Below are 23,422 nucleotides of genomic sequence, written 5' to 3' on the forward strand. Positions count from 1 at the left end.
AACTCATCACATTGCTCACAGCAAATCCTTGACCGTAAAACGGCAGTCTGTAATCATGCACGATGCAAATCGATTTGTGGTTGGAACGATAGCTCATTTGAAGAGCGGATTGCACGGTGACGTTCACATTTTTACCAGTCGGTGCCGGTGCCGGTATGTTTACATCCGGCGGGGGTCATTCGTGGGAGTGCTTTTAGCAAATGCTGGTCGGCAAAGACGAAATAGTCACAGCCACAGTCCCGTTCGTACGTGTCACCCGTTCGGTCCGATCAGGAGACTCTTTCCCGCAGGGCTAAACCCAGTACCAGATGCCGATGTGTCCATCCAAACGAGCGTCCAGATCGTCCAGGCCCTAAAATCATGCAGCTCGTACAGATAGTGACCGTGTTCAGCTGTATCGCTTTACAGCTTCAATCAGCGGAAGGTGTAAGTATGCGTTTAGGGGACGGGGGCTGCTGCTACATTACAACCGGAGCACGTGCAGACACTTTGAGGAAAACCGTTTCATGTGACCAATGCTTGCCTTCTTGCCCAAACTATGACCTTCGATGGTGACGCACGGTGCAGCTGAAGTATCGCGCTGAGCCGAACGTGGTACCGATAGTGCCGGCCAGTGCGTTTGGCAACGAATTAGAGACGGCACGGAGCGCCCCAAAATCACCCCTGCTAGAGATAGTGCTTCGCATTCTGGACAGCATACAGATTGTGCCGAAGAAGCGGTCAAGGCGACGGGCACGATCGTACAGCCCTGCTTCCGGGGGACGCGCGTCTATCTGCTACGGGTAACTGAACCGTTATGCCCCTTTGTGGAAAATTAATCGCTTTTAGTGTGTTGGTGACGTTGGATGGCTTTATTAGGGCGAAACAATAGTTACAGCATTCGCTTACAGTGCGCTACCCCATTATCTGTCATTATCACCGGCTTGAGCATAGAATGTTACGATCGTCGATCGTGTCGTGTTTGAAATCGCTAACTTTTCTTCGATAGCACGCCGATGAGTTTGCACTGCACGGTCCGCGGGGTCTAATACGCATTAAGTCAACAGTCATGGTCATTGCTCGCCGCACCGTACCGATTGGGGTTGCCTTCTCTGTCTCTGTGTGTGTATCTGTGTTTCTTTTTTACGTAATTTGATATTGGTGGCATGATGTCGAAGTTGGTGACACAGTGTTCCGTTTTTTGTTGAACGATTTTTCCCTCCACCCGTATTTTTTGCATTCCATTCACAGCTACCGCCGTTTTTCGGCAGTTCAATTTTCGGAGGGCGGGTGGAGAAACCACTGATGGCACTATCGCTAGAATCTAGCGAGACGGCAGCAGCAGCAGCGCCGGCTTCCGACCAGCTTGATGACGATGATTACGATTATGATGATGTCGATGATGGTGATGATGATCGAAGGGAAGGGTTTTTCCCACTGACCAGCTATCAGCTGAGGCAGCTAACCAGCTCCAGGCGGTTTTACGATATGGTGCTGGGCGTGCTGGGCGTGATGGAGACCGAAGCGCGCCACCAGGTGCAACGTGCCCGGGACCGTAAGCAGGAAATCGTGCGATCAGCAAACGGTGGGGACGATCGGCCGACGTCCGAAGAGCAGCCGGCGTAATGTGGTCAATTTTGTGCTGATGAAAGGAAAACAATACACTACCGAACTAACGATAGGGAATAAGTAAGGGAGAGAAGTAAAGCGAGAGAGACAGGGAGATAGAAAACGAGAGAAACAAACGAACAATATGATCCACCAAACTGGATCGGAGGGCAAACCGCGTGAACCCGGGCACGAGCCGCAGTGCAGTTGACATTGAATTCCAATTGAAATAAACTTGTACCTTATTGACAAAAGGCCGTGACGATGGTGATGGAGGGCCAACGTGAAAGATGCAATGCAATGATCGCTGATGTGTGGAATGCACAGTATGAACATGAGAACTAAATAGCTCCAACCGCTCTAATAGAAAGCCATGCGCAAAGTTTTAAAAGGCTTCCATGTGCGCACCCTTTACAACTTCATTTGCGCCTGATAATGGATGCCAAAAGCCTCATTTTTGTGTAGAATTCCTCCAGCAATCGTAATTCTGCTAAATTCGACTGACGTCGCACGCTATCATCAATCGGAAGTTGCACGAACTCCGACGATCGGCCCGTTGTTTACGGGCCGTCGCTCCTATCGCGCTGTCGAACTTCGGCGCACGCCTTCGGTAGGTAGGTGATACAGGGCAAGCGGCAGGCCCTGATAAGGTAGCAAGACAAAAAAAGGGATTTGAACTAAATTGTGGGAAGCACACACAGACACACGCACCGAACAACCCCCGTATCCCCCGATCGTAGAGCAGCCGCTAGTCAGTGCTAACGCGATCGCGTCTCCTCCGCCGCAAACATCAACGATCGCCACCGCTCATGTGTGGCGGTCCGACTAGCGTACATAAAATATCAGTTCAAGTGCGACGACTTTGAACATTCGTGATTACAAGCTCGCCCGTGTCGGATCGCAAGTGATCGCTGCTAGAAGTCGAAAGAACGATCCTAGTTTCTGTTTAAAGTTTCTTTTTTTTGTGTGTGTGAATTTAGTGTGGAAATTGTTTAACGCCATGGCCAAGCTGGGACTGCTGTTTATCGTCATCTTCTGCATCGTTCAGGTGAACTTGTGAAACGATTTCTTTTTTAAGTAACAGTCTATTGGTAGTGAAACAGAACGCTTCAGATGCGCGATCACGTGCTAGTACTGCGAATTGTACTTGTGAAGTGAAGTGATCACGATGTTCCCCGAAAATTGATAACCTAATCACTTCAGTTCACTTGCCAGCTTTAAACTTGGGCTTGATTAAAGTTTTGTTTTGGAATTTTCGATTACTTTTTTCTACAACTGCGTAATATGCTCATCATTTTGTTCTCCCTCCTTTCCTTTTCTACCGCACTCTGTTAGATCACCCTTGCCGCCCGTCTACGGCGCGATGTCGTCGAGGAGGGTGTACAAACGCTGAAGAAAACAATCTCCGACACATTCACGAAGGAAAACGTTGATGTAAGTGACACGGCTGCTGACCGACAGTCCACTGCTACGAACAAATTGTAATTTGCGTATCTAAATGTTATTAATTCTATTGTTTTTTTCCTGTTCCTGTTCTACGCCCTAAAACAATCTTAGACCTTCTTCGACAAGCTTTCGCAGTTCGGTGAGATGTTCAAGGAAAAGGCGGGCGAGCTAGGCGACACCATCAAATCGAAGGTGAATGAGGCGACAAGCTAAACGGTCGGATCGCTAAGCTGCTTCGAGGTTACCATCACAGCGCTAAAAAAAACTCAACAAACCGAAACAAAATAAAATAAAATAAAAAGTCATCGTTTTGCTCGTCCCAGTATACAGATATGTAAATTTCAATGCAGAACAAATATAACAAGTGATTCAACTTATTCGCTTTTGTATTTCAACTCAATTAGTTGTTGTGGATTCCTTATCTAAGCTTGGTCATGCTAAATGGTTTCAGCCTTTCTTCTTAAATTGTTTTATACAAACAGTTTGAAGATTACCATAATTTAATCTTGTTTCCTGTTTCTTAAAGTCGTTAGACGACTATTTGTTGTCGATCAGTATATTATGTGTTTTTTAAGGCTTTTGGTTATTTAATTATCAAGGAGCTCCATTTCATTCAAATGCCGAACATTTAAATTTAAATTTATATGCTAAATGCACTGTTTGTTTCTCTTTGAACCTTGTAAATATTCGACGATGTTTGGCTTCCTGCACTTATGTCCAATTGTGATGCAAAGAAACGTCTTTTTCCCCTAAAACAGATACGGCGATAATTATCGCCAACACCACTGCAGTCATACCAGGAAGACTCAACACGTTCCTTTGTGTGTGTGAGGCGAATGTACAACTAGCTGTAATTAAAAATAAAATACATCATAAGACAAGCCACTGTACTGGTACAGGCTAGAAGGTCCGTCACTGTACTTGACGCTCACTGTACAGCGTTATTTTTGCTAGTCCTTTCCGTTGCTTTTGATTTTGAAACGCTATCTAAAACGCCATAGAGCTGTCATACGTTAGACACAAATCCATACAATTCATAGTTCATAGTTTGAAAATGACAACTAAATTTATTTTTCATATTTAATTTTTTTTTTACATACATTGGTTTTGAATAGCTTTTAAACATATATCATTTTCCTATGCCTTACACTGTGTTATTGGTAATTGACACGTTAATTGCTTATCCTATAATTAAAATACAAAACATACCCAACTACGCCAACAGCTATGACAGCTGCTCTAAGCGAGAACGTGTTTGACAACCCTGGCGCGAAAGCTTTTAGTGGCTTTTAAGTGAAAGCTTTGCTAGGAATTAAATTTATTCGTTAGACACATGCGTTTGCTTTTTCATGGATGCAAAATAACCCAGATCATAATTTTATCTTCATTTCGATTTGTCTAGATTGTGTTCCACCTATAATTGATAAACAAAAATTAAACATATGAAACGATAATTATTCAAAAACAAAACATTGATTTTAATTATTAAATAAATTGCACTACACCAATCCGAACACTGTGCCAAGTCTTTGAGCCAGGCCCACTGAATACGTTCGGGCAATTCTTCACTCACGCTACGCCATGCATGACTGGAATATAAATCACCCTGTCCATCATGAGATCGCTTTCAATTGGATTGAATTTAGCATAACAATCCGGAGCGCCAGTAGTAGTTGACCACTGATACTCTTTTTGGCCAGCCTAGAACCGTGAGCCGAGCTCACAAAGACACGGATGAACATAAACACACCGCACACCTCGGCCCTCGAGCCTTTAGCTTGCTTCACATCAAACGTGTTCCCTTGGCTTAAGATTACCGTACCTTTTCCCCAGTGATAATTGGAAGTAAAAATATTGCGATAAGCAGGGGTGCGGTTTTTTTTTCGCTAGCAGACACACATTCAAAGCCAGCATGGGGTGGTGAGAGCTGCGATTTTGCATTCATTTACTATAAAACATGTTTTTCTTTGGCAAGAATCATTTCATTCTATTCGTTCCCAATGTTGATAATCAAATGTTTCATCTTTTGCTGTGCACTCATCGGAAAATATTTAGCTAACTTGCGAACGTTGGACTATTGGACCATCTTCCTCCACCCCCTCCGACCCTCCCTCCCCTGCACCCTCGCTCACTAAACGCACCGCGCAAGGAGATATCAATAGACGAATATGATAATGGTGCGAGAATCTTTCCATGATGTGTCGGTTCCGTTCTGCGCCCAGCGGTTTCCTTTTCCCCGTCCGCGGCCGCTCGTTCGACCAGCGGTCGATCGGTCGGCCAACAAAACGCACACTCACACAGAGCCACAGAGAGCGGGTGGCGGCAAAATCGACCACCGGTGTGGTGGGGCGTATAAAATCGTACCTCGACGCTGTTAGGCGCTTCAGTTGTGTGTTAGAATCTGCCTCGCTCTAACGCTGCCCTCCGCACCCGCGATTAGTGTGAATCTGTCGATCGATTCAGTGTGATTCCGACGGGAAAAAAAGTGAAACAATCACCATGGCAAAGCTAGTGTTGATCGTCCTGGCCCTGTGTGCCGTGCAGGTGTGTGTTTGTGCAGAACTTTGTTGTACATACATACCGTGAAACTGTGTATGCTAATGATTTCGTTGCATTTTTATTTGGCAAACAGGGAAGCTTCGCGATGGTTCGCCGTGATGCCCCGGCTGCACCGGCCGAGGAGCCCAACTTCTTCCAGTCGATCATGAGCATCAAGGACAAGATCGAGGGCGTGTTCCAGGAGACGCAACAGAACGTGCTCAAGTCGCTCGGCTTCCAGTCGAACGAGGAGGTGGTGCAGACGATCCAGTCCAACACCAACCAGTACGTCGAGCGGCTCCGATCGGTGCAGGGCGTGATCGAGGAGGAGGTGAAGAAGAACTCGGACATCTTCGAGCCGATCCTGAAGGACCTGAACACCAAGCTGGCCCAGACGACGGCCACCCTGTCCGAGCAGAACCCGGAGGTGGTGCAGAAGGCGAAGGAGTACCAGGCCCAGGTCCAGAGCAACGTGCAGGCCCTGGTGGCCGAGGCCCAGAAGACGGTCGAGAAGCTGAAGGAGGACACGCGCGTGCCGACCGAGAACATCCAGGACGCGCTCAAGAAGCTGTACGACTACACGTTCGAGACGTTGACCAAGACGGCCAACGAGCTGAAGCCAAAGAACTAAGGGCCGCCACTCACTCGCTGACCCCGATGGGGGGTTTGGGCGGACGCGGCGAAAGGTACAAATTTGTTAAAATAAAAATACGTTAAAAAAAACAACAACAATACAAATGAGTGTTCTACAAAAGTTGGAGTCCTATTTTCATGATGGCAAATAGCGTGGATCGCATCCAAGGTGAGGAGTGATCGATTGATTCCACCGCGTGGAACATTTTTAGAAAAATGCAACGATCGCACAGGCCCCTGGATGTGCCCCTGAGCCGTATCTCCCCTGATTCCTCCTCTTCGGCACCGACGCCTTGCTGACATCGGCAATCGGGAGAGAAAAGGTTATCAAACTGTAAACCGTACCCGATTCCAGCAAAATCCCGGAACCGTGGCTTTAATTTTTTGCCAAAATGTGCAAAAAAACTTGTTCCCAGGAAATCGGATGATTTCGCAGGAATGCTTGCGTCGCGCGCGCGCCTGATGTCCAGTATATTGCTTCGCTCAGCATCATTAGTACGCGGCGCGTACGCAACGAACTGCATCGTGCTCTTTTTAACTCCTGCGCCAATACGCAATGATTGCCATTTCGGGAAAGCCAACACCTTGACAAAACTGCACCAGAAACCTAGGTTAGGTTTAATTTTGTTTTTTTTTTTGTGTTTTTGGTACTGTGTACGTGACGCATACGCATATTTGCAAATCGAAGCGTTTTCCACCGATCATCTGATCGATGGTAGCCAATTACGACGGGGGTGCCAAATCGAGCACACAAGCAACTTCCGAAACATGCGTTTCCCGCCGCCCGAGTAGGCCATGGATGCGCGCGCGCGCACGCACAGCGTGTGTACGCAGTGTACAGAACGACCTCTCAGCGCAAGCAATTTCATGTTTCAATGGTGGAGGAGTTTGAGGCGCGCATCTAACAATGGTTGTGGTTGTGGCCACTAATTATTGTGGGTCACACGTCAGAAACCAGTCTCAGCTGCGTCTCAGCACAGAGAAGTTCTCATGTGCAGGGGTGAGCGAAGAGGGGGTGCAGATGCAACCTACCTAAAATGTATCCACGTTTATCGGCATGTTATCTGTTGCTCGCTATCTTCACGACAGCGAAAAGATGACGCTGGTGGAATTTAAAGTGTTTGTGTTAGTCATAGGTTTATGAAAACACTCCTCCCCCACCCCATCCCGCCTCCCTGCAGCCCCAGCGTCCATTGCGTATGTCAACAGGGGAAACATTAGCTTTAACAATAGGAAGTAACGCGCACAAGTTAATGTGCGCTTTGTAGCCATGAGCAATGCTGCCCGTGCGCAAGGCAAGCGCGCAATGTAGCTTTGCGTAAGCATTGATGCATGAAGCTGTTACGTTGCAGATATGTATTAGACGTCAACAACAACGGAAATAAAAAATACACTTTAAAACATCTTTTTGTAACATTTAAATCCATTAAAAACTATCACCAAATAGAACTTTATTCTAGCAAAACTTGCACCTTCTCGCTCTTCTAAAGTACTTCTAGAGAATTACCTATTTACAAACCCCCCGTCCCATTGCACTACTCCTTATCCTCCTCCTCCTCCTAATCCAACTCCTCACTCTCGTACAACCGTGCCAGCCGGCGGATCGATTGCTTCGTTTTGCGCTGTATAAACTCGTCCACGTGCGAAAAGATGGTCACAATGCCCATCAACCGTTCCAGTGTCCCATGTACCTTCTCCGCCCGCTCGACACTGCTCTCGGGATGCTCGCCGGAACCGACCGCCGGTGGTGCCAGCAGCCGGGACATGGCAGGCAGTAGCAGTGGTCGTGCAGGCGCTGGCGGTAACTTCAGCTCGCCATAGTCCTCGTAGTCGTCGTACTCGTCGTAGTCACCGCGCCGATCGATCGTTTCCTCCGACGAGTAGATATGGTTGGCGAGCGATCGCTTGCTGTGCTGAGGTCGGTATGTCCGCTGACAGCCACAGGACGGGACAGGGACCGCTTTCGTTTCCGCTTCCTCCTGCCGGATGCTTCTGGGTAGTAGGCGGACTGGCGGTGGAATTGTACCGGCGGCAAGTGCGAGAGCCTGGGGAGATGCTCGGGCGGCATAGGACAGTAGGAGATCGTCTTCCAGATGGTCAAGATTGAGCCTGGTGATGTCCAGCTTCGGGCGAGGCGGTCTATGACTTGTTGTGCTTGTTGTGGTCAACCTGCTCGATGGCGGTGCGGTAGTTCTTGCCGTGCGCCTGGTGGTGCTGGGAGGCCTGGGACTACTGCTGGTGCTGGTGATCGTTTGCTGGCGTGTCTTGCGTCGACGTACCTTCCGCACGGTAGTCGTTCTCGTGGTCGTGCTAGTGGTGGTCGTGGTGGTGGTCAGCGAATTTCTTTTACCCTGCCGTGCTCCAGCGATGGAACTGTCCTCTGCCAAACGGTGCTCAGATGCCTCCCGACTGTCCGGCTGTGCCCAACCGTCCAGCAAGCGTACGTCGGCGATCGGGTCCGGTAGGGCCAGGTCCTGCTCTATCCCATTTCCCTTCAGCTCGATCGCATCGATCGACCCGACCGGTGGCACCGGATGCGCGTAACCCATCCCGAACTCGTTCCGTCTGTCATCCACAGTATCGCGAGCCTCAGGTAATGGCCGATCGGCGTCGAGTTCTCTGCTACCGTTTCCCTCCAGCTCATCGGCGACATCGAACGTTCTCGAGTGGAACTGATTGAACAGTTTCACCGAGATCATCTCACTGGCTGCAATCCGAAAAAAAACAATAAAAAAGGGAGAGGGAAAGAAGAAACAATAACCACCGCTACCGATTAGACTGCTGCTCGCTTATCACCGATCGCTCGACGTGGACCACGGTCTTGGAGTACTTGCCTTTTTCGCGGTCGAGCTGCTGCAGATCGTGAAACAGCGGACCGTGCAGCACACTTTCGCCATCGTCCTCGGTTGGCACAATCGCCACGGTTCCGGGTGGCGGCTTGCTCACTTCCAAAAACCGCCCATCCAATCGCGCCACGAGGCTCTGCGGAGATCGGCGATGAGGAAGGTTTTTTTTTGCACACGAGAGAAAGAGAGATAGAGAGTGAGTGTGTGTGTGTGTGTGTGTGTTTCAAAGAGATTTAGTACAGCAAAAAAAAAAGTGAAAAGAGCACTTGATTATGTCACGACTGCATTATCACTTGGGACTGCTGCTGCTGTTATGTCATTGAACGTTACTGGCCGATTCTACCGCAGGCTCACTCCCGCCGCCGCACTCCCGCGGTATGATAACACGATTCCACGTGCGTTTTTTTACCCCCAAACATCCTTTTCCGGTGCTGATTAGCTAGCTCATTAGACAGGTCCGGTATAAGAGATTTTTAAACCTTTTTTTTGGTGCTACCACTCATCACCATCTTAAACTGTTCCACCCGTTTTTATAGTCCACTTTGAATTAATAACGCTTTTAACGATAACCGATCCCCGGCTCGGACCGTTTCGGTTGCTCGTTAGTGCTACTTACCGATAAAAGCAGTAGTCCCACCGCCCGCAGCAGCATGTTGGACGATTGTGGCGATCGTCCGGCCCACCGGGGCCGTTGGAACCGCCAACGTTTGGTCGACCCACCCTACTGGCCGCCCCGGGCGAGTGGGATTGTTTTCGGAAGGCATGCCAAAGTCTGCGTACTATGCTGTGCATACGGTGACAAACAAACAAACATAAATAAGTGGCCAGTAAGAACCTGTTCGTCTGTTCTACCCTTTCTCTGCCGGCTAGCGGTACATTGCGAGCGAGATGGAAAAGCCCCTCCACCTGAAGAAGGAAAAGTTCGCTCCGTTTACTTCCTGGATGGGGTGTAATGGGGGAGTTTTCTCGGCGATACAAAATAAATAAAAATTTATTTTTTTTAACAAAAAAGAAGAGCCCCGTTACTCGAGAGCTTTTACCTGTAAGCTAAACAAGCGGTTTGTGGATTTTGTGATGCCTTTTATGAATTTAATGCCACGGAATTTCGTAAATGTTTTATCATAACGCTTTATAGAAATGATTTTAATTTACATTTACTTTACTTATTTCTCAATTTAGAAAAAATCATCATTTTAAACATAGAAATTTCGAAAATTAATTAAATTTTAATGATGTTCACTTACGCTGGCTTATCTTGTGTTTTTGCTCAACTATAAAGACAACACACTCCCTCCTGTCCCAAAAATTCAAAAGTGAACGGCATCATTGTAAATCATTTCATCCGTTTACGCTCATTTTTGGGTGCCAAGATTTTGATAAGCAATGCTCCAACAGCACCGCATTGCCTAATTTCGCATTTCGTGCAGCAGTCAAACACTGTTCAGCAAAAGGAAAAACAAAACAAAAACGCTTAAAAACACGCAACCGATGTCAGGCTGGTATTGTCAACAACATTCCATAAATTCAGCTGCGTAGCGCCGGCTGACTGCGTCCCGTCTAAAATAACGCAAAACGATCGGATTTGCCGCGGCCGCAATGTTGACGGTGCGTACATGTATGCGCCCCCGCCGTTACCCGAATGAATATGAAAATCCATTTCCTGAGAAGCTGCCACCACTGATAGATGCGTGTGTGTGTGTGTGTGTTCCTAAAAGCATCGTTACACACCAGCCACACACCCATAGGCCTACACGCCGTACATGAGCTTAATTGAATGAACGTGACCGGGCTGGAATATAGAATGTAATGGCCAACGCGCCGAAACCCGCCACCGAACCGTAAACAATACAACTATGCAACCTTGACGTTCAGCGGGCAGGATAAAATTAGCGCTTGAAATGAGTTAAAACAGTTCCACCAAACATAAGGGGAATTAAAAGTGTCTCTTTGTAAAAAATTGTCATTCCAATACATTCGGTGTGCGTGTACCAGTGATTGCTTAGCAGCAGAGTCGCAACATGATCATTAGTGGAAAGTAGTGACGGGAATGTAGTTGCGCGATAACGCGATAATCACCACCAAATAGCCCGCACAGGACAGCGGTTCAAACAACAAACAGTCAAACGCAAGCAAGGGTGATTGATTGAATTATGTAAAGATGCGCGATAAGCATACGCCAGTAGCATATTGGCTTCCGTTTGAAAAATGTTTGATTTTGTGAGAGCCGAACGATAATCACAATCGCTGCCCACACTTAGTAGAAGGCGGCCTTACCCCGACCGTGAATTGTTGCCGCTTATCACACACACACACGCAGGCACACGTACTAGTGGTCCATGCAGTGCGCATCATAAGCGCATCAGCTGCACCAAATGCTGTACGCAAACCGAGGCGAGTGGTAATTGCGTTTACCGTGGGTCAGTGCTTCTCAACGCATTAATGCAGCTTGCGATGTCCGTGCTGCTTTGTTTTTTTTTCGTGTGTTGCATTTCAAGCGATGATGGTTTTGATGGGAAATATTTACAGGACGAATTCGCTAGTTGCTCTTCTCGATTGTATGTCCACTATTTATTGACACATTTATTGCATTTTTTTCTTAATAAATCATAAGATTTTTGTACATAAGTGTTTTATTCATAACTCTTTTTTTTTCATTTTCAAATGATTGCTTTTCAATTGAACTGAACAACACATCGAATATCCAGCTAGAAAAGCATACCCTCAATGCATCGAACTTCCAACTAGAAAAGCATACCAACTTGTATGTGACTGTTACGAACATTTATAAATTACAGTCGAACCCCTCACCATGAGTAACCCTTATAATGAGTTTTTCGCGTAATGAGCAAGTCTAAATGCTCTACAAATACTCCTCTTAATGTGTCAAATCTCGCATAGCGAGTAAATTAAAGTTTTGTTAACGATAAGAATTCGTTATCATATCGATAGTTTCAATACTAAGAGTCGTACACTATCAAGCTATTTCCAAAAGCCAATCTACCAGTCCAAAACTCACAAAGCTATACAAAAATCGACTCCACGTCCAAATAACTCTTTTCAAAACAGATAGCGGAGTTGAGAGTTTTGCTGCGCTTATCGACAGGTTGAATAAGTGAGGTAGTTTCTTGAGTTTAATTGCTCTATTTCTTTCCTTCCTATTATGACAATATTGGAGGCTCTCTTCGACTTCGGCCGTGGATTTTAGTGTGTAGTGTACCTCCCTTAAGAAGCGTGTGTTTCACAAATGTGAGGTGTATTGATAGGTGTTGTTCTTGTATGCATTCTTGATCTAATTGCTCGTGAAGGCGAGGATTTCGATACTGTGAATTGATAAATGCATTACTGTTACCACTTGGTGGTGTTCTGCATGGTTGTGATGCATATAATCCCTGTATACCGGCACATTTCTTGACCTGGAACCAATTCTTTCACTTTTTATACAAATTGTATGAAAAAGAGTCTGCCACATAACGAGTTTTTCGCATAACGAGTGAGTTATTGGAACTAGCGATGTGCTGTATGGAGTGCACCCACGGCTCCGATCCGACTCCGACTATTGTTAGTTCGATTCCGACTCCGGCAAAATGGAACCACTAGATAAGCCCGGAGTCGGAGTCGTTCGGAGTCGTCCGGAGTCGACCGGAGTCGTCCGGAGTCGACGACTCCGAATGACTCCGAACGACTCCGAACGACTCCGGACGACTCTGACTCCGGGCGACTCCGGACGACTCCGAATGACTCCGAACGACTCCGAACGACTCCGGATGACTCCGACTTCGGGCGACTCCGGACGACTCCGAACGACTCCGACGACTCCGAACGACTCCGATCGACTCCGAACGACTCCGGACGACTCCGACTCCGGGCGACTCTGGACGACTCCGAACGACTCCGGACGATTCCGAACGACTCCGGATATTGTAGCGCGGACCTACCTTCCGGAGTCGATTCCGAATTTATCGGAGTCGGATCGGAGTCGACTCCGGATTTTTGCAAACTTTACCCATCACTAATTGGAACGGATTAAACTCGTTATGAGGGGTTTCAGTGCAGTTTTAAAAGGGCCTATTTGTTGGTCTGTTCTACTAAAATGCGCGTCGGCTCTTACAAGGCCGGGCTGCATCGATCTCGAACCAGACCGTGTCCTCCATTAGCAGCTTTTGTTCAAAAACTTTTGTTTCTTCTTCAGCTATCAATTATTTTGCTTTGTTTTTCTGTTTCTTCGTTACTCATCTTTTAGGGACTTTATTTTCGCTATAGCATATCTGAAATTGCATTTAAGCTGATGTCAGTTTACTTGAAGGTGACTGTAAAGGTACTGGTTTTAGCAGGTACTGTCCCTATGTATGCTGTTGTAAAAAGGCTCTCTCCCTCATGTATGCGCATCTCTCATTACATCTACCCCCGCGCGCGCTCTCTCTCTATTTCACTTTCTCTCTCTTTCTTTCTTTCTCTGTATCCTATCTCTTTCCATCGGTGAAGCATGCAGACTGCACGATGTGGGAAGCTCACCAGTGCGCTGTGATTCATAATCAGCCATCACATTCATGATCTTACTCAAGAAATTATTCAACTTTACAACGACCGTGCACGAGGGGGGGGGGGGGGGGAGGGAAGGGTACAAAGCAGTACAAACAAACGGAATGTGTGGTATTACCAACTCATCGTCGTGCTCTCTCGCTCTCTCGCTCTCCGCTCTTTCTCTTTCGCTCGTACCTCGTCTTGTGCCAGTCGTCAAGGGGTTGCGCTCCACTAGCAGCGTGGCGATCGTGAATTTGCTGTGCGCTCAACCGTGCGTCTAGTAGTGGTTCACTTCTGGTGTTGTCGTTGCCGTTTGTGGACATCGTGGCTGGTCGTATAGTCCGTGAAGCCCCACAGCACCGACGTAGGCACGGTTAGGGAGTAGAGTAGAGGAAAAACAAAAATCACAAGAAAACGGAATTGGTGGCGGATTTTTTTTTTTGTCGTGTTTCGATTGATGGTAGCCGAAGATGGAACGCAGCTAGCAGCCGTGAACCGAAGAACCAGTTACCAGTGTCGCGTTTTCATTTCGACGGCAGTTCCATCGCGAAGGTTACACCGCGAGCATCATCGGACTGCAGTCGCTGTGCTGTGGTTGTGTTTGGTATGTGCCTGTACGCTGCTGGTGGTTTAGTGTGTGCATAGAGGGGCAATAAAGAGAATGGAAAGTGTGGCCAAAGAACCGTTCCAATAGTGTGACGTACGAACGGCGCAAAGGGACGCACCAGGACAAAAGCCGTACAAGTGCGTGGTGTACCGCAGCCAGTGACTAAACTATCGCATCTCTGTGGCGACGAGGGTGGAAGGATTCAGTGGGGGTTGCTGGATATTCTGTTACCCTTCTGCAGAGCATTGTGTGGCTCGAAAGACGGGCCCAGCGGCAATGGTTCAGGCGAAGTGTTTCATTCCAAACCGCTCAGCAGAACTGATGCGTTGTCGGACAGTGTGATATTTTGCGATTGAGTGCAAACAGTTTTCCATTCCGTTGGAGGTTTTCCGAGGTTTGTGTAACCACCGTGTGTGTGTGTGTGTGTAAGCGCCGAGAGTGAAACCACGGGTGAAACCGTTCAAACTAGTAATAATAGCAATAGAAGTAGTAGTGTGGTAGTCGTAGCGTGGTTGGTAGCCAGGCCGTGGTAGTGTGCACGCGCGCGCACGCGCAATAGTGAATGTCTTCTGCAGCGACGGCAACGGGTGGTGGTCAGTGGAGGTCAGCGCGCGCACAAGCAACGGCCCAGCTCGCCGCAATGGATTTGCAGCACTACGACGAAGACATCTCCGCCAACGGGTACTACCGGCGGCTGCTGTCCGATCATTACAGCATCCTAGAGACGGCCACGGTCGAGGGCTGGATCGTGTGCGTCCCGCGCCACGGTTCGTTCGGCCCGCAGTGTCTGGTCGATCAGGAGTTCGCGCTGGCGCACATACTGGTGCCGAACGAGGAGCTGCCCGAGACGCACTTCTTCAACCTGAACTTTCTGCAGCTGAAGCTGGACGAGCGGGCGCTCGTGTTCGGGGACGTACGCGTCCGCATCCTGTTCGAGGAGATCTTCTACCGGGACGGGCTGAAGTACAAGGTGTGGTGCGTCGAGCGGCCGCTGCACGACATGAAGAAGTACGGCGTGTACGCGGAGGACGACCAGCTGTCGCTCGGGCGCTTCCTCGGCATCGGCAGCCTGACCGCGGCGGTCGAGTTCATCCGGACGGCGGCCAAGAAGAAGGACATCTTCGGGCGGATCGACGCGAAGGTGCAGCAGTTCGTGCGGGCGAACGGGGACTTTGCCCGCTGGCGCTACGAGGAGCAGCAGGCCGGCGTGAAGATGATCTACGTGGAGTGCCTGGAGCTGATACTGCAGAACCGGAAGCTGAAGGACCGGTGCCAGCGGGACATGCTGCTGCGGGGCAACGTGAAGGTGGCGATCGAGACGTACGTGATGGACAAGCTGTACGATCACGTGCGGAGCGTGATCGACGTGTGCCGGGCGGAGCAGGCGGAAGCGTTCAACAAGACGGTGCGCAACCTGGGCGACGTGCACTGTGCCGAGTTCGAGATAGCGCAGCGGTACGGCGAGCTGATCCCGGTCGCGAAGAAGGAGCTGGTGCGGATCGATTACGCCCGCACGGTCATCGACAAGATCGGGTGTCTGCAGCGGGTGATGGAGGTGCTGACCAAGGGGCAGCAGCAGCAGCAGCAGCACGCGGTCACGACCGACCATCTGGTGCCGCTGTTCATCTTCCTCATCCTGAAGTCGGGCCTGACGCACTGGATCATGACGATCACGTTTCTGAAGGAGTTCCAGTTCAACAACGTGTTCCGGGAGCAGCGGATCGAGACGGGCGAGCACGGGTTTCTCATTGCCACGCTCGAGGCCGCCATCGTCTACATTAGCTGCGGCAGCATTGCCCGCACCCAGCGGCTCGGCGTGCGGCTCGATCAGGCGCGCGGACTGGCCGGCACCCCGCCCGACTCCGACAGCGACTCGACGGGCTCGGCGTCCACTGGGGACTGGGAGTTTCGCTGCGCGGACGACTTCCTCGACTATCTGCTCGCGCTGATGCGCAACGACGACGAGGTGCGCATCGTGGAGCTGCTGCAGGACATCACCAACAATCAGGCGCTGCTGTGCGGGGGACCGACCGAGGCCGGCTACTACTACCTGCCCTCGATCGACGACCAGAACCGGCAGGGCCAGGCGGCGATCCATCTGGCCGCCATCCTCGGTAACGCGAAGCTGCTCACGCTCATCCTCTCGCTGCAGCCGAACGTGAACGCGGTCGACGGGCGGAACTGGACCGCGCTGCACTACGCGGCAGCGAACGGGCACCAGAATCTGCTGCTGCTGCTGCTGCACGCCGGCATCAACATTAACAGCACCAGCAACGACGCCCACACATCGCTCCATTTGGCGTGTCTAAATGGCCACAGCGGATGCGTGAAGGCGCTGCTGTACTTTTCCGAGCACATGCGCATCTACGTCGACGTGAACGCGGCGACCGAGCTGGGCCACACGCCGCTCCACTATGCGGCCAAGTGGGGCTTTCTCGACATCGTCGAGACGCTGCTCGAGTACGCGGCCCGGGTCGAGGTGACGAACAAGCTGGGCGCGACCCCGCTACGCTACGCGCACAACGTGCGCATCGCGAAACTGCTCGTGGACGCGCTGCGCGATCAGCGCCGGTCCGCGAGCGGGCGACCGGGTCAGCCGAACTCAGGGAAGGCAGCAGCAGCAGCAGCAGCGACGATTGTGCCCCAACCGACAACGCTTTACTTCGCGGAGGACTTCAGCTACGCCGGCGACGGTCGGCCGGAGGAGGTGCGCGAGCAGCGCACGATCGAGGAGATGAAACGGATCGAGAAAGCGCTGGAAGCCATTGCCGCCCAGGACACGAAGCTTGCCTGCGTGTACCTGGGCCTGGACGAGTGTACGCCGGGCGAAACGAACCACCGAACCGAGGACCAGCCGCAACTGCCGTCCAACGGCGAGAAACTGTGCCACCCGCTGTGCACCTGCAACCGGTGCGTGCGGCGATCGTCCGAGTTTTACAATCTGCTGCGCCGCCCATTCGCCGGACTGTCCGCGAAACCGGCCGAGGACGAATCAACCACGGTGCAACGAGTCGATCTGAACGCCGTCAACGGGGAAGGCTACACGGCCCTGCACGTGGCGGCGATGCACGGCAACGTGGAGATGGTGCGCGTGCTGCTGGACCACAAGGTCAATCCCACCATTCGGCTCAAGTCCGGTGCGACCGCGCTGCACCTGGCGACGCGCGAACGGCGGCTGCGCATCGTGCGGCTGCTGCTCGCGCGCTGCACCGCGGCGGCCGACATCGTCGACCTGAAGGATAGCCGGGGGGACACGCCACTGCACTACGCGGTGGAGCAGAACAACCTGCAGCTGGTGCAGATGCTGCTGGAGGCGAAGGCCGACAGGAGCATCCGCAATCTGCAGGGCAAGCGGCCGATCGACATCGCGAAAAGCAGCCTCTACTTCAATGTGGTCAATCTGCTCGAGCAGCGGTAGCGCACTGCAGGGGCGGCGGGTGTTGTGAATATAGAGTGTATGGGGCAGTTTGTAAATATTTCCAGTTTCTCTTTTGCTATCGCTAGTGTTGATTTACAACGTTAATAAAAGCTAAACCTTATTTGTTAAGCAACCGTTTGCGCCTGATACGTGCACAGTTTGTCCTCACGATAATGTCCGAAACTGGAGAATGAGTAACGCAGAGGTAACAGATACGTGGCACTTTGTTTGGAATGCAATTTTCCGATGGTTTGCTTTATTTCCTTATTCATCTTCCGTATGTTTGTGTGTGTGTGTGTGTTGGGTCGAAGGTACAGTACAATTCGCAAACTCTTGCGCTACAACATTGTGTCTTGGGTACAGGCGATCCTTTTCTCGCTGGACTTGATCTTACCGGTAATGGAGCATGACATTTACAAGAGCGATAAGAAGAAAAAACACTCACAAACACACACACATGTACACATACACGATTACCGACGGACCGATAAAAAAACACGGATTGCGTTTGTTCGTACATCGAGAAGAAAGCTTTGAGTATGAATTTCTACCAAATCTTATCTCAGAGAAGAAGAGAGAAAAAAAGCAAACGGATCGTGTAAACGCGCTCGGGGCCTACATGCAAACCGACGAGCAGATAAGCACAATAAATTGTTTTAAACAATTGGACACAACGGTTTTAAAAATTTAACAACAAAACAAAGGATTGCAACAGAACCGCCCCAAACTGCTGGGACGAGAAAAGGAGAATGTTAACATACTAAAAAGAAGTAAACAGACGTGACTAACATAGCTCTAGAGTAGATGAAACGATGAGTAGTAATAGTACTAGTAGTAGCAGTACAAGAGCAGCACCTGTCCCTGTTGACCACACTCTGGTGGGGCGAGGAGAAGGTGCTCGTTCACTTTCACGATGATATGAATAAAAAAATAGTAACAGCAAATAATTTGCGCCAAACTTAACGAACGTTGTCCTAAACGCCTAAACGATTGAAATTGCAAAAGTAAATCACCTTTCCCTGCCCGGTGTTGTTCGGTGTTGCAGTGGCTTTTTCGCTCACAATTTCAAGGTACGATCCCCGGGTGTTTGTTGTATTCGCTCCATCAAAATGGGCGGCGCCATCCCCCATGATGCTCGATTGTAAAGGATTATCTATGTGTTCAGTAATGCTTAATAGATCTATTTTAATTTTATGTTTTGTGTGTGTATATATATACTTGTTTTTTTCTTCTTCTTCTTCTAGCGACTAATCCACCGCTACATGGACGTTCGCCTTTTTCTACAGAAAGTTTATCTGCGCAACAACAAAACAAACAAAAAATACATATTATATATATATATATAGTAGTACCATAACACATAAGTCGGCTCTCCTTATTGTACGTTTAACGACATTTTGTAACCCTCGAATTGCTCTTTCGCTCTGCTGCTTGATGCTCTCCCCGTGTGCAGGCTGCTGGCCGGGCCGGGTTAAGTTATGCGCTGTTTTTTTTCTCTCGCTGTTGCCGTTGTTGTTGACTCGACTAATACCCCTCTTTTTTCGGTGTTGCTGTGCGTCCAAATTCAATGAACAGGCGCACTTATTACATAAATATATAGACCACGTTTTTGCGAACGAATAAATTAGCGCGTTGTTGTTTCGATCTTGTGTCTACCTGCCGAGCCGAGCAGGCCCGAACCGCGGAGAGCATTCAGCAGTGTGGGAAAGCAGTTGCATGTTCGCGGACGATGATTTAGATGCACTTGCAAGACACAAGTTGCAAGTTGCTTTTCCGCGGCTCCTGTGTTTCCCTCTTTTCTGCCTATCTGTCTGATTGTTATGTAGAAACAAATTAAAAAGGTTTTTCTTCTCATAGACACACACACACACCTCTAACTCTCTCATGGACGCGACGACGGTGGTGTAGACACACGGTTGTAGTTATCCCCTTTTGTTGATGTTAATTATGTTTCTTCTCGTGTTGCTTTTGTTCCGTGTGCCCATCCTCATCGTCCGATCTAAGGACAAGACTACATCTACCTCGCTTGTGGAATACTTGTTGCATGGATGTGTGTGTGTGTGCATGTGTACATAAACGGGTTGCAGCATTGATGCCATAATTATGTATCTACGTAAAACGTCTCATGTGTTGCATTGCGCTAAATCGGTTTGCGCAGCCGTCCCGCAGCCGCAGTTCCTCTCCCCAAAGGATGCGGCCGGCGGGTTGTGGCTGGCAAACGCGGTAAAAGAAACTTATCGTTAATAGTACAACTTTCTCCTTCGACATGCTGGCACATGCTGCTGCTGCTCCGTTGTTCCACTGTCAGGAGATAGAGCCCGCTTAATCTTCTAGGTTGCGGAATGCCTGCTGCATGTCTTCGTACAGCTGATCAAAGTCGGCCTTGATCTTCGGCTCGCCATCTTTCACTGGGTCCTGCGAGGAACGAGAACGAACGAAAAAGGTACATTAGCGCCCCGTGTCCAGCCCGTGTAGCTCCAGTCGACTGCTCGCTAACCCTGCCCCCCCTTACCTTGAACTTCATCGACGACAGCTGGTACAGAATCTGGCCCATCGAGTCGCGGATCACGTTCCAGGTAATCTTGTTCTCGGACTGTGCGGTCGTTTCCACGGCGTGGCGCGCCATATCGTAGAATCCGATCATGTTCTTCAGCATGCCGACGGTCTTGTAGAACGGACAGAAGCGATCGTACGCGGAGTACGAGTTCTGCTGCAGGAAGTCGTCCTTCAGCAGCTTGGCGACCTCGAGCGTGATCTTGTCGGTTTCGGCCAGCGACGCTTTACCGACGAGCTGCACGATTTCGGACAGATCCTCCTCCTCCTGCAGGATTTCCTTCACCTTGGTACGCATCGGCACAAACTCCGGGAAGTTCTTGTCGTAGAAATCTTCCAGAGCGCGCATGTACTTGCTGGAAAGGTGTTGGAGCGAAAAAAGTGGAAGGTTATAAAACGAAACACTTGTGCGCAAACCGCACTTCACCTACCTGTACGAAATCAACCAGTTGATCGAGGGGAAGTGCTTACGCTGGGCCAGCTTCTTGTCCAAACCCCAGAACACCTGCACAATGCCGAGCGTGGCGGAAGTGACGGGATCGGAGAAATCACCACCGGGCGGCGAGACGGCTCCGACGATCGATACGGAACCTTCGCGCTCCGGATTGCCGAGACACTTGACGCGACCGGCGCGCTCGTAGAACGAGGCGAGTCGGGCGCCCAGGTAGGCCGGGTAGCCGGAATCGGCCGGCATCTCAGCCAGACGGCCGGAGATTTCTCGCAGCGCCTCAGCCCAACGGGAGGTGGAATCGGCCATCATCGACACGTTGTAGCCCATGTCACGGAAGTACTCCGACAGCGTAATACCGGTGTAGATGGAAGCTTCACGAGCAGCGACAGGCATGTTCGAGGTGTTGGCGACCAGCGCGGTACGCTTCATGATCGACTCGGTCACACCGTCAATCTCGACCGACAGCTCGGGGAAATCGCGCAACACTTCCGACATCTCGTTACCACGCTCACCGCAGCCGACGTACACGATCACGTCCGAGTTGGAGTACTTGGACAGCGACTGTGAGATGACGGTTTTGCCGCAACCGAACGCACCGGGGATGGCGGTGGTGCCGCCCTGGACGCACGGGAACAGCGAGTCCAGCACGCGCTGCCCGGTCAGCAGCGGGTGGTTGGCCGGCAGCTTCTCCGTTACCGGGCGCGGCTGGCGCACCGGCCACACCTGCAACATGGTGAACTTGCTGATCTCTCCGTCGAACTCCGTCTCCAGGATCACGTCGTCGACAGTGTAGTTGCCGGACGGGGCAATGTACTTCACCGTACCCTTGGCGCGCGGCGGCACCATCAGCTTGTGCTTGACGAGCGTGTTCTCGTGCACGATACCGTACAGATCGCCGCCGGTAATGTGCGAGCCCGCCTTCACGTTCAGCGGGTTGAAGCTCCAGCTCTGCGTACGCGACAGGCACGGCACGTTGATACCCTTCGGAATGTAGATCGAGCTGGTCATTTCGTTAATGTCCTTCAGCGGACGCTGGATACCGTCAAAGATACTGCCCATGATACCTAGTGGAGGGGTGGGGAGAGGGGTTGGTGGTTAAGTTGGAGCTCGCTTAGCAACGGCACAGCAGCTTTGCCTACCTGGACCGAGCTCCACCGACAACGGCTTGCCGGTACGCAGCACTGGATCGCCGACGGTGACGCCGGACGTTTCTTCGTACACCTGGATGGTTGCCATGTCACCTTCCAGACGGATGATTTCTCCGACCAGCTCGTAGTATCCGACACGGACCAGCTCGTACATAGCCGAGCCGGACATACGCTCCGCCGTCACGACTGAAAAATGGAAACAAAAACATGGTTATTAATTACTGTTTATTGCGCAAATATTTTGCATTGCATGAAAGTACATGGGAATTGAATAGCATTTCGTCTGCTGTATTATTTTCACATTCATTTTTTTTTAAGATATCAAAATATCCAAAACAGATGAGGAAAAATAAATTTCACAACAAACAAATTGATTCATATCCATCGTCTGCATCACATGGCGTACACCATCATCTGACCCATTCCACCAGATTACCAGTAAGTAACCAAACGTTACATAATTCTGGAATTACCATGCAAAGCCTAATCGTAGTGCGGCCACGCCAAAAGCCATCAGCCTTCATCGCACATCCCTCGAAGGTTTCATTTTACCGTGCAATTAATTTGCCAAAAAACAATATATAAACAATCCATTCCAATTGGACGACAACCGTCTCCTCCTCGGGCAGCAGTGGATCACATGAACCGATTCATAACACGCACACACACACACACATACATACGCGCGATAGCAATGCAATCAACACAAGCACACAATACCACTTCACACGTCATGTGACTTCTGGCGACCAGCGACATCTCGGCCGAGTGACAGATGAAGGGAAGAAAATTTCGTCTGCTTTTTCGCCCCCATCACGGCCATAGCGGAAAATGTTCCGTGTTTTCTGCGCTTTGCCGGAAAATGGACAAAAAACGGCCCCGATCTAACGTGAAAAAGGGGCATTTTTGTTTTACTCACCGGGACCGGACACGGCGAAAACGTATCCGAATTTGGACTCGCGGTCCTCATCGCTGATTTTCTTCAGGTTCGACATTTTCTATCTCGCTCTCTCGTGACGGGCTGTGTCGATCCCTTTTTCTGCTGGCTTCCTACTGGATGTTCTGCTGTAAATTAGGGGAAAAATACACCGAATTAATCCCGTTCTCCTCGGGCTATCTCCGGAGCTCGTGCTCAAAGAAAGGTCAGCTGATCAGTGTGCAAAGACTCGAGGCATCTATCTCACAAACGCAATAAGCGACCAACAGAGTGACACGGGGGAAGGAACTGCTGCTGCTGCTGGTGCAGGTGCTGCGGGTCATGTGACCTGTTTGGTTCGGGCTCTAAGCGAGCACAGTTTACAGCGAAATTGGATATATTTCTACTAAAATGTGATCTTTCAAGACAAGTTATCCTCTTTGCAGTTAATTTCTTACGTTTCTGCAAGGGTTTGGCAGCACTCCGCAAAAACTTTTTGCAAAAACAAATGACGAAGGAAGGACCGACAGCAAGAGAGCCCGAAACAACAAAAATCGATCGATAGTCTCGGCTTTTTTGCACAACAATTACCCTCTAGCCCGCAGCCACAAATAGAAACCTTTCTTTGAGCACTTTGAGCACACTGGTGCACTTTTGAAAATGGGTGCAAAGTTGTCGTGGATCAAAAGTAATTAACACAGTACTCTAATCTTGAATACGAACTTTACCAGCCGACCACTTACGCAGAATTCGAGATT

General features: G+C 49.9%; 4 protein-coding genes across 4 annotated transcripts; 2 read left to right on the top strand and 2 right to left on the bottom strand.

The window, feature by feature from the left end:
* The first annotated feature begins 5,396 nt into the window (after nt 1-5,396).
* Nucleotides 5,397-6,221, top strand: LOC120951586 (apolipophorin-3-like). The gene is made up of 2 exons (XM_040370382.2): nt 5,397-5,577; nt 5,666-6,221. The coding sequence occupies exons 1-2, from the start codon at nt 5,533-5,535 to the stop codon at nt 6,200-6,202; spliced, it is 582 nt and encodes a 193-aa protein (XP_040226316.2). The 5' UTR covers nt 5,397-5,532; the 3' UTR covers nt 6,203-6,221.
* On the bottom strand, nt 6,169-10,185 carry LOC120952917 (uncharacterized). Its single transcript, XM_049611129.1, has 2 exons — nt 9,667-10,185; nt 6,169-9,186 (listed from the first exon to the last, which is right to left on the bottom strand). Exon 2 carries the CDS (start codon nt 8,901-8,903, stop codon nt 7,764-7,766), a length of 1,140 nt encoding a protein of 379 aa, XP_049467086.1. The 5' UTR covers nt 8,904-9,186; nt 9,667-10,185; the 3' UTR covers nt 6,169-7,763.
* Nucleotides 10,186-13,666: 3,481 nt separating this feature from the next.
* Nucleotides 13,667-18,051, top strand: LOC120953942 (ankyrin repeat domain-containing protein 27-like). Its single transcript, XM_040374382.2, has one exon. It carries the CDS (start codon nt 14,741-14,743, stop codon nt 17,594-17,596), a length of 2,856 nt encoding a protein of 951 aa, XP_040230316.2. The 5' UTR covers nt 13,667-14,740; the 3' UTR covers nt 17,597-18,051.
* A 705-nt stretch (nt 18,052-18,756) lies between these two features.
* LOC120953943 (V-type proton ATPase catalytic subunit A) lies at nt 18,757-23,407 on the bottom strand. The gene is made up of 6 exons (XM_040374383.2): nt 23,393-23,407; nt 22,668-22,813; nt 21,740-21,934; nt 20,581-21,664; nt 20,109-20,505; nt 18,757-20,011 (listed from the first exon to the last, which is right to left on the bottom strand). Exons 2-6 carry the CDS (start codon nt 22,741-22,743, stop codon nt 19,919-19,921), a joined length of 1,845 nt encoding a protein of 614 aa, XP_040230317.1. The 5' UTR covers nt 22,744-22,813; nt 23,393-23,407; the 3' UTR covers nt 18,757-19,918.
* Between the last annotated feature and the right edge of the window lie 15 nt (nt 23,408-23,422).

Source organism: Anopheles coluzzii, chromosome 2 (assembly GCF_943734685.1).
Source record: "Anopheles coluzzii chromosome 2, AcolN3, whole genome shotgun sequence".
NCBI classification, from domain to species: domain Eukaryota; kingdom Metazoa; phylum Arthropoda; class Insecta; order Diptera; family Culicidae; genus Anopheles; species Anopheles coluzzii.